This window comes from Agrilus planipennis, unplaced genomic scaffold, assembly GCF_000699045.2.
Source record: "Agrilus planipennis isolate EAB-ADULT unplaced genomic scaffold, Apla_2.0 scaffold280, whole genome shotgun sequence".
Lineage (NCBI taxonomy): Eukaryota > Metazoa > Arthropoda > Insecta > Coleoptera > Buprestidae > Agrilus > Agrilus planipennis.
Genome location: NW_020438973.1, coordinates 296,971 through 311,758, shown reverse-complemented (window position 1 = coordinate 311,758; position 14,788 = coordinate 296,971). Strand labels below are relative to the sequence as shown.

At 31.6% G+C, this 14,788-nt stretch overlaps 1 protein-coding gene across 2 annotated transcripts in view; it reads left to right on the top strand.

Moving 5' to 3' along the window:
- LOC108742315 (histone demethylase UTY) overlaps nucleotides 1–12,876 on the top strand; it is a 24,816-nt gene extending 11,940 nt beyond the window's left edge. The window contains exons 2-12 of one of the 2 annotated variants that reach the window (XM_018477489.1): nucleotides 2,287–2,468; nucleotides 2,527–2,625; nucleotides 3,849–4,194; nucleotides 5,395–5,866; nucleotides 5,953–6,184; nucleotides 6,293–6,728; nucleotides 8,196–8,347; nucleotides 8,495–8,657; nucleotides 9,155–9,621; nucleotides 9,940–10,066; nucleotides 10,240–12,876. In XM_018477489.1, coding sequence (XP_018332991.1) covers nucleotides 2,359–2,468; nucleotides 2,527–2,625; nucleotides 3,849–4,194; nucleotides 5,395–5,866; nucleotides 5,953–6,184; nucleotides 6,293–6,728; nucleotides 8,196–8,347; nucleotides 8,495–8,657; nucleotides 9,155–9,621; nucleotides 9,940–10,066; nucleotides 10,240–10,449 — 2,814 coding nt within the window. In that variant the 5' untranslated portion in view covers nucleotides 2,287–2,358 and the 3' untranslated portion in view covers nucleotides 10,450–12,876. Of the gene's footprint in view, nucleotides 1–2,286; nucleotides 2,626–3,848; nucleotides 4,195–5,394; nucleotides 5,867–5,952; nucleotides 6,185–6,292; nucleotides 6,729–8,195; nucleotides 8,348–8,494; nucleotides 8,658–9,154; nucleotides 9,622–9,939; nucleotides 10,067–10,239 lie in introns of both variants that reach the window. The other variant, XM_018477488.1, reaches the window with a different exon arrangement.
- The last annotated feature ends 1,912 nt before the right edge of the window (nucleotides 12,877–14,788 follow it).

Sequence of the window (14,788 nt, the reverse complement as noted above, 5' to 3'; positions counted from 1 at the left end):
TTTATTACATTTATTTTACAAATTTATTTTCTATTTTTAATGATAAATGTTTAACTGGTGGGTAGGTATGTAAATATCAGAGGGGATGATCTTTTCAATGCGAATTAAACTGAAAACCGGAGAACAATTTCGAATTTCACAAATTTACCTTTTGTGGGCAAGAGAATATTTTATTTAAATAATCAATTCGTTTTATAAAAAAATAAGTATTATTGATACGAAAGCACATAATGAAGTCTTCATTGTTTTTTAAATATAAATATATTGACTACTTTTACATAATCGTTGCAGAAACTTTTGTAATGAAACAGGAGATTTAATTTGACAAAATTTCATTTTCTTATGAATGTAACTTTTGCAGTCGAAAGCAATTGCTTTCCATCGAAGAAGCGTGGAATTTGCCGATATCTGCAGAAATGTCATCTCGGCAACAACAACAGCAAAATGGTACATCGCAGAATCGAAATGTATCACAAACGTATCCGAAAGGCTTTGCTCCAACTACTCCTCAGGGGCCACCTCCTCCTTATCCATCACCTACTTCTGGCCCTCCAAGTAAACGATTTAGAACGGAAGCAGGAGATCAGAAGACGGCGCAACCACAACCGCAACCACAACAGCAACCGTCTTTCTATTTATCACAGAACCAGTTGCAACTGTTGCATTATTTCCAACAAAACATCAGCAATTTATCGCAAGCTCAACAGGCAAGTGTTTTTATTTTGCATCATTTTCACCTTTTCTAATTAACGTAGATCTATTATTCCCTTTGTATTATTCCTTTATATAAATAATTGTTGCTTTTCATCTTAAAGGTTTTTGTGGTATTTAACATTTAACGTCTTTTAATAATTTCTAGGTAATAGTACATTTAGATTCGGTACACAATTTATATTATCAGGGGTTGTAAGAGATTTCATCATCATTTCACATGCGCAGCAACACCCCAACGGTAGTAGAACTGGGTTTTAAAAAGAACTACTTGTGGACTTCTATGTTTTGTTGTTTCATCAAACAGGTTTACTTAGAAGTAATCTGATTTGAAAGCCAACAAAGTAGCGAAGTGCTTTTCTGAATTCAGTTTTATACTTGTAACTATCATTTTCATTAATCGTATTACAAATTCAGTGACTACTTTGAAGGCTAAAACCCTGTCAATTTTAATTGTTGGCTGCTTTTATATTTTTGTGATCGAATATTTGCATAAATATATTGCTAGTAGGTTCGATCACCCTTAGGATATAAGGAATGATAATTACTCCATTAGAATAACGAAAGTAACTTACGAAGGAGTTATTGGACTAGATTATCTGATTCAAATTCCCCCACTATAACTGACATTCACAAAAAACTTAGCTATTCTGCTTATATTACTATTATTTCAATTAATTCGAACATTTAATTGTTATGAAGTGTTAACATATCTATATTTAAATATCAATTACATCATTTATAATTTGTTCTATATTTATAAAAGCATTTTCGCTATAAATAGTAATAATGTATTCAAAATTGTTAATTGCTCGGCACTTGGTAAAACGTTATTAATTATGACAGAAATATGCTATACGAAAAGCTCCTTATTAGTATTTTATGGTCAAAATACGTTAACCTATTTGTTAGAACTATACTTACTGTATAAACCATATCTGTAGCAAAAAAAGTAAGTTACATTACCCGTCAAATCAATGGAATTAAGTCATCTCGCCATTGTCTGACTACAAGTAGAAGATGAGAATTAAGTTTTACATCTTATTACATTAGTTTTGCATCTAGTTAGAATGCAAGAAACAACTGTGCATGGTAGAAAATTTGTTAAACTCATCATTACAACTTCTTCGTTGTACACTTGTCCTTCTGATGGAGTAGTTAGGGTTCTTCAATATTCTAAATGATTATTTTTACAGACAATGATGCAACAGCTGCAACAACAGTATCGACTAATGCAGCAACATCAACAGCAGTTTAGAACACAAAAACAGCAGCCACAATCTGGAATTAGTTCTGTAACACGGACTGGACAAACGCCTACATTCACGGGATCCATCACGCAATCTTTTTCCAGTCAAGCTATCAATAGAACTTCACCACTAGCACCTCCAAAGAGTTTTTCGCCCATAAATACGGTTACGCCACCAGGGAATCAATTTAAATCTGATAAACTCGTGCAGCCTTCGCTTACTACCCCCATTCCCAATTGGTTCATAATTTAATTAAAATAATCTTTTCTTGTGTTTTTATTTCACTAAGGAAATGCCACCTAAGAACAATTTTGTTTACATACAGAGTGCTCTACCAGCAGCAGAGTCAGCCTATGGATGCCTTACAAGCGTACATTTGCGCGGTTCAGTTGGATAAATGTCATTCGGCTGCTTGGGCAAATTTGGGTATTTTATACGAAAGCTGTGGCCAAGCTCGGGACGCTTACGCCTGTTACCTCAACTCGAATCGCGGCTTGGCCAACCAAGGTACACCAGACTCCGCGGTCGAACCGTACATGCTAACGAAAAATTTCCAACATACTAGGTCTCCATCTCCTGTGGGAATGAACCCACGGCTCACCCAGAGAATAAATTTCCTGCAAACACACCTTGCTAACGCCCCAATGCCGAGCATAACAGCAAAGTAAGTAATTTAAAAAACGTAATATATAATTGAAAAGCATTTGTATTTATCACAGTATTTTGGGCAAAAACGTTTTGCGAATTGTAATTCTGGTAGTTAAACCGAATGCACTTTACATATATTATGTACGAATTGTTTATTCTTTCAGTGCATGATCATGTTGCACTTTTCTCTATGATTGGTGTTGAGAAAATGCCATCTGGCGAGGTAAATTATTATCTACTTGACAGTTATATTTAACTCTGAACCACCGTTAAAGATAAAACAGTCGTATTAATCCTAAGCAAGCATGAACGATCAGGAAGATATACAGAATTTTGACGAACTTGTAAATGAAATTTTTAAATTATACAGGTATTAATAAATAGTATGTATACTTAATCCGTCTATAAAATCAATTTTGTCATATTTTCAAAATTAACTATAAGCAATTTTTTTCAACAAAAATGTATTACACCTAGTGAGAATGCTGTAATAAAAAAATGGTAAAGGTGAAATTAATTCGCCCTGATTATTTTATTTGCATGTTGTTATTATATTTTGTCAGTCAATATGAATATTATTATGCAGTATAATAGAAATGTAATAGTCTTATTTAACTTGCATGCCTTAAAAAATTAATATACAAAAAATGTTACCAAGAAAAGGGATGACTATGAAGGTGGAGTTGCAATGTACCTAACCTTATAGAGATTTTGTTCTGATGAGTGGCGGGGCTGAGTAATAACCAACGTCTTTAATTCAAAGTAATTTGGGCCTTTGTCATATTTATTTCTTTAAATTTTTGAACTCATTTCACGAAGAACCGTTTATCTTGTAAATGTATAATAGCCTAATCTTTATTAAATATTGCAACTACAAGTTTATTACATTTATTTTACAAATTTATTTTCTATTTTTAATGATAAATGTTTAACTGGTGGGTAGGTATGTAAATATCAGAGGGGATGATCTTTTCAATGCGAATTAAACTGAAAACCGGAGAACAATTTCGAATTTCACAAATTTACCTTTTGTGGGCAAGAGAATATTTTATTTAAATAATCAATTCGTTTTATAAAAAAATAAGTATTATTGATACGAAAGCACATAATGAAGTCTTCATTGTTTTTTAAATATAAATATATTGACTACTTTTACATAATCGTTGCAGAAACTTTTGTAATGAAACAGGAGATTTAATTTGACAAAATTTCATTTTCTTATGAATGTAACTTTTGCAGTCGAAAGCAATTGCTTTCCATCGAAGAAGCGTGGAATTTGCCGATATCTGCAGAAATGTCATCTCGGCAACAACAACAGCAAAATGGTACATCGCAGAATCGAAATGTATCACAAACGTATCCGAAAGGCTTTGCTCCAACTACTCCTCAGGGGCCACCTCCTCCTTATCCATCACCTACTTCTGGCCCTCCAAGTAAACGATTTAGAACGGAAGCAGGAGATCAGAAGACGGCGCAACCACAACCGCAACCACAACAGCAACCGTCTTTCTATTTATCACAGAACCAGTTGCAACTGTTGCATTATTTCCAACAAAACATCAGCAATTTATCGCAAGCTCAACAGGCAAGTGTTTTTATTTTGCATCATTTTCACCTTTTCTAATTAACGTAGATCTATTATTCCCTTTGTATTATTCCTTTATATAAATAATTGTTGCTTTTCATCTTAAAGGTTTTTGTGGTATTTAACATTTAACGTCTTTTAATAATTTCTAGGTAATAGTACATTTAGATTCGGTACACAATTTATATTATCAGGGGTTGTAAGAGATTTCATCATCATTTCACATGCGCAGCAACACCCCAACGGTAGTAGAACTGGGTTTTAAAAAGAACTACTTGTGGACTTCTATGTTTTGTTGTTTCATCAAACAGGTTTACTTAGAAGTAATCTGATTTGAAAGCCAACAAAGTAGCGAAGTGCTTTTCTGAATTCAGTTTTATACTTGTAACTATCATTTTCATTAATCGTATTACAAATTCAGTGACTACTTTGAAGGCTAAAACCCTGTCAATTTTAATTGTTGGCTGCTTTTATATTTTTGTGATCGAATATTTGCATAAATATATTGCTAGTAGGTTCGATCACCCTTAGGATATAAGGAATGATAATTACTCCATTAGAATAACGAAAGTAACTTACGAAGGAGTTATTGGACTAGATTATCTGATTCAAATTCCCCCACTATAACTGACATTCACAAAAAACTTAGCTATTCTGCTTATATTACTATTATTTCAATTAATTCGAACATTTAATTGTTATGAAGTGTTAACATATCTATATTTAAATATCAATTACATCATTTATAATTTGTTCTATATTTATAAAAGCATTTTCGCTATAAATAGTAATAATGTATTCAAAATTGTTAATTGCTCGGCACTTGGTAAAACGTTATTAATTATGACAGAAATATGCTATACGAAAAGCTCCTTATTAGTATTTTATGGTCAAAATACGTTAACCTATTTGTTAGAACTATACTTACTGTATAAACCATATCTGTAGCAAAAAAAGTAAGTTACATTACCCGTCAAATCAATGGAATTAAGTCATCTCGCCATTGTCTGACTACAAGTAGAAGATGAGAATTAAGTTTTACATCTTATTACATTAGTTTTGCATCTAGTTAGAATGCAAGAAACAACTGTGCATGGTAGAAAATTTGTTAAACTCATCATTACAACTTCTTCGTTGTACACTTGTCCTTCTGATGGAGTAGTTAGGGTTCTTCAATATTCTAAATGATTATTTTTACAGACAATGATGCAACAGCTGCAACAACAGTATCGACTAATGCAGCAACATCAACAGCAGTTTAGAACACAAAAACAGCAGCCACAATCTGGAATTAGTTCTGTAACACGGACTGGACAAACGCCTACATTCACGGGATCCATCACGCAATCTTTTTCCAGTCAAGCTATCAATAGAACTTCACCACTAGCACCTCCAAAGAGTTTTTCGCCCATAAATACGGTTACGCCACCAGGGAATCAATTTAAATCTGATAAACTCGTGCAGCCTTCGCTTACTACCCCCATTCCCAATTGTATGCGAGACATTAGTTCCTCTATGTCAATGAGCAATGCAGGGACGAATGATTTAGATGTTAGTGAGGAAGATTTGCAGGATCTCTTATCACAAAAAGATCTCGCCACTACATTAGCTGAAAATTTGTTGAAGCATTTCGGATCGGAAGAAATGGATCAAGTAAAAACTGAGAGTTCAGGTAATTAGTAAATTACTTGTTTAGAGATAGTTTGAGTTATGGAATCATCAGATTGTCTTGAAATTCACAATATAAAACGATTTTAGACAATATTACGCTTTCTTCGGGACCGTTTTCGCCATCGAATATTGCGTCGGAAATTAAAGTCGAAGTAAAAGATGAATTAAAACCCAAAGGGTTATCGCCACAAACAGAAAGGATTCTTACAACTAGTCATTCTCTATGGGGTGAGATGGAATCTATCCATCAACCAGATAAGCGTCCTGACAGTGAATATAACATTGACATGGACGCAAGAACTATTTTGGAGTTATGCAAGTAAGTATTTTTCTAAATTATAAGCTGTTTGTATTCAAATTATTAAGGTTGCCGAAGAATTATGAGAATGTACTACTTGAATGAATTTATAATAATAAATATTTTTAGGGGTGAGGGAATCAAAGGAGATATAAGTCACTCTTTAATTGCGGACAATGCACCACCGCCTGCACCTCCTGATCCCCCTTCAGTGAAATTGAATCATCAGCAACTGTTACCTCCAACTCCTTCCGTGTATTTGGACAACAAGAAGCATGCATTTAGTCCTCAGCTGCAAGAATTTTGCCTTAAACACCCTATAGCGGTGATCAGAGGAATGGCATCGGCTCTAAAACTTGACCTGGGACTGTTTTCTACAAAAACTCTTGTTGAAGCAAACCCGGACCATACCGTAGAAGTTAGAACGCAAATACAGCAACCTTCGGATGAAAATTGGGATCCACAGTCAGGAAAGAAAGTGTGGGCTTGTATTTCTCATAGGTCACATACAACGATAGCAAGATATGCTCAGTATCAAGCGTCTAGCTTTAAAGAAAGTTTAAAGGTAGGTGGTTAACTTTTCTGCTTTGGTTGGGTAAATTAATTTGTGGAAATAGTAGTTCTAGTTTCACATTTGACGTAGCGTAGTTGTAATAACAATCGGCTACATTTTGCAAACAAAAAACTTACCAAAACACGCCATTCGAAGAATAAAATTTTGTAAAATATTAGATTGACAATAAGTTTCCCAGAAATTTATTTTTACAGGTATAAAATTCAAAAATTAAATTGAGATTTCATGATGAGATTTATAAAAATTAATACACAATATAGTTTATTTGGTCTTTACATAAGTGTACTATTTCACTGCAAGGCTTAGGTAATAGAAACTTTTAAAACATAATGTGTATTGTTCTTAAAAACTGTTGATGAATACGTATATGTATATACTGTAATACACAATATAGTTTATTTGGTCTTTACATAAGTGTACTATTTCAGTGCAAGGCTTAGGTAACAGAAACTTTTAAAACATAGTGTGTATTGTTCTTAAAAACTGCTGGAAGATGCGTATATATATATTGTAATACACAATATAGTTTATTTGGTCTTTACATAAGTGTACTACTTCAGTGCAAGGCTTAGGTAACAAAAACTATTAAATCATAATGTGTATTGTTCTTAAAATCTGTTGGAAGATACCTAGATATATTAAAATTTTTAAAATTCTATATACTTGAAAAAAAGCAAGATCAACTATTATAATAGTAATATGATAATGTACCTAATGCCGTTTGCTTTCTGTTAGACAGGAGTTTTATTATATTTTGATAAATATAATTATCTGCAATGAGGTAAGTTCAAAAAATTTGAAATACGCAACCGAATATGTAAGTGGACAAAAATGCAGAATTCAATAGTACACTGTTAAGAAAATACGTTTCTTCGCAATTAAACCGAAATAAATTGTTTCTTAAACGTATAATACTTACAAAATACGTTTACGTTCTTTCCTAATACATATATGGGTAAATTCCTTTTTTTTTTCGCAGAGGAATGAAGAAAAATGGTGTATTGCTAGACAGTTGTATTACTTACATTGAGTTTGTGTAATGATATTATCATTCTGTAGTCACCAACAATTGCTTATATAATTCAGAAAAATAGTCGTATATAATCAATGTATATTGTACTTATGTACATTTGTAATAAGGTTAGAACAAGCATCCTCTATGTGAAATGATATTGGACCATTACAAATAATTCATTTAATAAATTTAAGGATAATGGGATGTATGTGAATTCTTTTTACAAAATATATTTTTAGTTTTGTTAATTATATAACTGTGTTGGAGAAGGGTTTGCATTTTATTGTTTAAATGCCGCTGTTTTTCTAATGGTTATTTTTTAATGAATTACATTACAACTTAAAACTCAATTAACTTTTAATGGATTCTCTTAATTAAGCGGTTTTTAAGTTTTAGATATATTTAATCTTTTGTAATGCACTACAAAGTAATTATATTTTCAGGAGGAGAGAGATAAGACCAGTGGTGGAAATTACAATCTTTCTGATTCTGACTCTAAGGACTCAACCAACTTTCCAAAGAGGAAGAATAAGAACGCACCGACAGTTCAACAAACAGGACAGATCAAGAACTATAACCCTCCAAAAATGTTGAAGTAAATATATATAAATATTAGGTTTTAAAATATCCCTATAGTTTACTAAACCTGTTCTGCATAAAAGGCTTACCCTTAATTTTCTATGTATTGTAAAATTTATTACAAACGTGAATTTCATTTTTGTAACAATGTCTGTTTTAATAGATTTGGTACAAATGTTGATCTGTCGGACGAAAGGAAATGGAGGCCACAGTTGCAAGAACTTATGAAGTTACCTGCTTTTGCAAGAGTTGTTTCGGCTGGAAATATGCTTTCTCACGTTGGTCACGTTATACTTGGAATGAATACAGTACAGTTGTATATGAAGGTACAATGCAGTGTAGTGTTATTTACTTATTTTCAGAATTTTTCAATGCATTGTAATATTTCCAAATCTTTTAAAAATGTCGAATTAATGTAGTTTCTTAAGGTTTATACGTAAGTTGAAATTATATGATGTGCAATGATTCAAGTATTTATGCACTAATTAATTTGAGAAATAACAAATGTAAAAAGTCACCGTCTCAGTTTTCTTTTCGTTGGAGAAAATTATTAAAACTGTTTTTTTTAAACATCTGGACAATTACATTAGATAGTTAAGAACTGAAATAGATAGGTAGTATTAAACTTTAGATAGTACATTAAGTAAATACTCTTTGCGATGTACTTTGAGCGACAAGTGATTGAGTCCTTTTAAATAACAGCTTAATAATAATGTATAAGTGGTATTACAGTAATCACGCTTGTTCTAAATAAAAAAATATTTTTATTATTAATATAGAATGTACTAACAGTACAATATTCTCATTATTTTCTTATTGGCAGGTCCCAGGTAGTAGAACTCCGGGTCATCAAGAAAATAACAATTTCTGTTCAATAAACATTAACATAGGCCCAGGCGACTGTGAATGGTTCGCAACACCTGATGCATACTGGGGTGCTATTTGTGCCTTATGCGAAAAAAATCAAATCAACTACCTTCATGGATCATGGTGGCCAGTGTTAGAAGATCTTTATAAAGCCAATATACCGGTATACCGCTTTTTGCAACGACCTGGAGATTTAGTGTGGGTTAACGCCGGATGTGTTCATTGGGTTCAAGCAGTCGGCTGGTGTAATAACATCGCTTGGAATGTTGGTCCTTTAACTGCGCGTCAATACCAACTTGCAATTGAAAGATATGAATGGAATAAACTTGAAAGTTTCAAATCTATCGTTCCTATGTTACATTTGTCGTGGAATTTGGCGAGAAATATTAAAGTTTCTGATCCTAAATTATTCTCATCAATTAAGTAAGTTGTCCTACATACTGTTCGTTTAAGTATTGAATACAACAATAACCCGAATGAAAACATTTTCGATTCGATATTGTTCCAATAATGAAAATTGTTGGAACATACTTCATTTAGGAAATGTGTGTTGACAAAATTGTTTCGACTGTGTCGATCATTCTCAAAAGTAAACATTCTCTAGAGAATGTCTGCCTAAGTTGATACAATCTTGTCAATATTTCAATATGTTGATTAGTCTGTGTTTGATATGTTTAATTCATTTCAACAATCACGTACCGACAATAAATTGAAACAAATTAAAATACTTTCCTTTTGCAGAAAATGTTTATTGAGGACTTTACGACAATGTTCAATGATCTTGGAGTTTGTGCGACACAAAGGAGTAGAAGTCAAATTTCACGGTCGGGGAAAAAATGAAGCTTCACATTACTGTGGCCAATGTGAGGTAAGAAATAAATAGCAAAATGTAATTCGATAAATTTTAAAAGCTGCCATTGTCAATTTACATTCCATCTTTAACAATAGTATTTATTACAGAATTTTTCAATGCTGAATTGTCATAGTTTTTTATTTTTGTTAAGTCTTTCTATTGGTTTAATTTAAATTATTCTTTTACAGATTGAGGTGTTCAATATACTGTTTATACGTGAACAAGAAAAGCGGCATGTAGTTCACTGCTTGGATTGTGCTCGTAAGCAATCGTCTAACTTAGAGGGATTTGTATGTTTAGAAGAGTACAAGATGGAAGAATTGATGGATGTCTATGACAATTTTGTTTTACACTCTATCGTGAGTGCTACTGCGGAATCATACCGCCATTTATCATAAAATCACTTTGAAGTCAGATTTTCAAAATAGCGACGTTTCTCTATTAAATAAGTTGTACGGTTTTGTATGCAATTTTTTTAATTTTGAGTAACTGAAAGAAGTACGTAACAACAGTTTAATGATAGTTTTTGTTTAACTATAAAGGAGTCGTACAGTTATACGGATATAATATTTACCAACTCAATTTTAATTTATCCCAATCGTATAAGTGCAATTAGTTCAAACAAGTTGTACTAGTCAAAATCCAATTAATAAGCTAAATATTATCAAGATGAATGCAAACAGTTGCATTTCCCGAATGGCTTGTTAATCTGTCAAATATAATTGATTTAGTTTAATCTAAAAGTTTAGTTCAAAACATCTTTTCATGTTATATGTGAAAACACATTCTTTTATAAGAGTACCTTATTATTCCGTTGTTCTCGATTATTAATACTATTTGTATTAAGCGTGTACCCATATTAATATATATTAATGAAAATTGACGAAAATGGCCCTTTTTTTAATTAAAATAACGTTCGAGTTATTTTGTAAATCTGACAAAAACATTTTCTAAGCAATCACTGCCAATTGTAACTGATGTACAAGTGTAAATGTCTAATCGTTTTGTTGATATTGTATGCATTAATTCAACAAATTAGCCGAGTGATATAGTTAAGTAAGGTAAAATGTATATGTAAAGTGTACATAAGGTTGAATAGAGTATGATAGTTGGTTCGGATGAATAGAATAAAGATAACTAAGAAGCTGATCTCATAGCAGTAAAAGTTTAAACCCAATAGTGTACATACATAAGTCGCGAATAATGTTTTGTTTTATTTTCCCTTTGTACATCAAACTTTTATTTATCTATTTGTTCGTAGTGAATTATTTGTATTTTTTAATTTTTAAGTCGTTAGCATTTTTAATCGTCATTGAAATTGTAGCACTGCCAAAAAGTAGGTCGCGGTTTTGTTTCAGAATTAAGTAATTAATTTATTTTTATATTCAGTGTACTCGATAGATAAGACCAATAATTCCTGATAGCAATTGCGTAGGGTGTTACCTGTTCTGAAGGGTCGAATTGTAAGATTTGTATTCAAGCAGTTGCAATAAATACTTCATGACGTAAACAGACAAAGAAATTTTTCGTTAACTTAATACAATTGGATATATTGAACTAGCTAACTTTAAAATGTGACAGGGTTACATTGTAATTGAAATCAGTGTTGCACAACGAATAGTAAATGGCTGATTGTATAATACATCTGGAAAATTTTACTTAAGGAAGTTGTTAAAAATCAGCAATAAAATAAATATTAAAAATCAAATGGAAAATTAGAAAGTCAGCATTTCAAGAGTGCATGATTTTTGATGGTTTTAAAAAATAGTGAAGTTTTTATTTCTCATCTGATTGTTAATATTTAGTGCCTACTTATTTTCATTGCTAATGTTTAAAAGATTCACCAAAACAAATTTTGCAGATGTTCTTGTACAACTAAGTATTTGTTTTACGTTTGAGTAAAATCCTTCTAACAGCGTCAACTCCCCGCACCTCATAGAAATTTCATCACTTAAAAGTTTAAAAAAAAATTCATTTAATGATTACTATAATGAGTATTCACTAAAGTGGTGTTTAGTATTGTTTGCAAATGCTTGGAAAATAAACGATTTGTATTAACTGTCTGTGAATAAGAAAAATGACATTTGTCAAATATTCTTGATTCCGTTTTGTCCTTATTAAATTAATTAAGCCAATTTAGGACATGGTAAAATGTTCTAATGATAAACAGAGAACTGAAACATAAATAATAGTTAATAGTTTTTACATTAAGAAAAGTAAACTAGAATTGCAATTAAATTTCATAGCTATCGGATATTAAAAATTTTATTTGAATTCAGATTCTCTAAAAAATGTTGACTCAGGGGTTATGAATTAATTACCATGTTCTAAATTAACAGATTTTATAAAAACAGTTATTTTATCATAGATGTGTTTTTTGTTTTCTTGTTCACAGTGTCAGGATTGAAAAAGAAATGCAAAAGTTAGAAGTGAACTGTTTTTATAAAGTAAAATTACACGTTGCCTTTACATCTATACTGTTTATTTCTTTTTTTGAGAATAAAATGTTTAGTTTCGAGCAATCGTATTTTCTAAAGGTAACGAGGATTTTGCAAGACAGGACGACGTTTCATTAGTCAAAAACACGACCAATGCTGTATCTACAAACGTCGCTGTCGGATAGATCTTCGGCAATGGAACATTATTTCTTACAGTGCCTTCATAAACTACATTAATAGGGAAACAATATTTTTTGCAACTACAAGATCCAATACACCTGAACTAAACCTGTATATTGTAGGAACTCAAGAATTTAGCTCAATTTTTTATCTTCATTTCTTTGATGTTTTAATATAATTCATATTCAATATAAGTCTGAGTATCAACTGTGCAGTTTCATTTTTTTGTGTAAATTAAATTGTATTCACATTTAGTAACTAAAATAAATTAAATTATTCCATAGATTATTTTTTCATTATATTGGTAGTTAATAAATAATACAGTTATTCCATCAAGGATGAAACTATGAAGTAATGTAAAAAAGCATTAAAGTAGTATATTCGAGACAGATAAAATTTTTATACTTTTGATTAGTTACTCCATTAAATGATCAATATGATATTTATTTCTCCTTTCTTATCTGAAATGTTTTATGCGAATATATAATTTAACAAAGGCAAACTGGGTTACCAAATCGAAACTTGAACGAAGGGAAGGAAATATGCAAATACGTGTGTACTGACGTACTTCAGTACATAAAAAACGGCAATGATTGTATATAAAGAAACGGTGTACCAAGCTAACAGAAGTAAAATCTGCAATAATGTATATTCCCATTAGATTGAGATGAAAGAATTACAGAAAAAATATGTCTTCTGGCTTTTTTAGAAGTACTAAAAGTTGATGTGCTTTTTTCGATTGGCCAGTATTTTTAGTCATTGAGTGCAACTTCATTATTATTTAAAACGCTAAGATTAAAACCTTGTTAAAAAAAATAAGCACACTCGATATACTTATTCATTATCAATTTTTTCGATTAATAGATATGCTTCTGAGGTTTATAATACATATAACTATTATTTGCATATGCCAACGTTTTTTTGTTTAGTCTTTAGTGTGATGTAAATTATTGGTTTGTCCATAATATACAATAAATATATAGATAGGAGGGGACGTATACCACCTTATAATTAGTTTATCATGGTTAAGCACCAATGATAGTTCGATTTTGGGCTCGCTAGATGTGGCGACACTATTAAAATCTGCCATCTGCCGTGAGACGAATGTACTAGTTCGCACTTCGTTCTGTGCACGTGGCAGAAATTTTGTTATTGTTTCAGGCGGGTGAGACACCCCCTAAATTTTAAAGCTGCTTACAAATTTCTTTTTAGGAGCCAATTTCACTTAACATTCTGGATGCACTGAGCATTAATATGCTTATATTTGAATATACAATATTATGTAAAATACCCAAAAAAATTTAATTAAAATAAATATTGTTTTTATGTTAGGCTTTTAAATAGACAAAAATTTTGTAATAATATGTCAAATCAAAATAATTTCTTTTATTAAATTGCTAAATGATATCGATATAAGTACGTAAAAATAATTATTAATTTATACTGAAAATAATACTGATGAAATCAAGGTTTTTCAATTACGTGTACGTTACAAAATAAATTAAATTAGAAAAACTGGGTACAGGAAAAATCACAAAAAATATTCGCTAGTTTCAAATACATTATTTTTCGTCATTATATTGTTTANTTGGTTCTTTATCTTTTGTAATTTATTAATAATAAATATTATATCCGATCCAATCCAACGGGACTTAAACCTTGACGAAACTCTTGTACAAACTAGAGTGGGTGGATTGACTTGCGAGTTTCGATGATTTAGAAAGCCGGACCATAGGTTCAACCATAATGGGAGGGTTCTTAAAGAGAAACGAGACTAAGACAAGTCCCTGAAAGAGGGCAGCAACTGTTTCAGTACTCAGGGTGGCAGCGGGTGGCAGAGATCATGAGGATCGGTATAGCACTTTGATGTACAATACTGCGATGTGGAGGACAACGGGAAAACACCACATTATGATTCCAAGTAAAACGTTCAACTACTGAAATTAAATGATGGCGTCCTCTAGGGTAAAGCACTCCGGACGTAAACTAGTCCCCCATTCGGATGTCCGGGAGGGCAATCCCGGGAAATGTCATCAAGTGCAATAGGGTTAGGTGCAATATTTCACGAGTCGGAGCGTGGAATGTTACGACAATTAGGCAATTAGGGAAATTGGAAAAT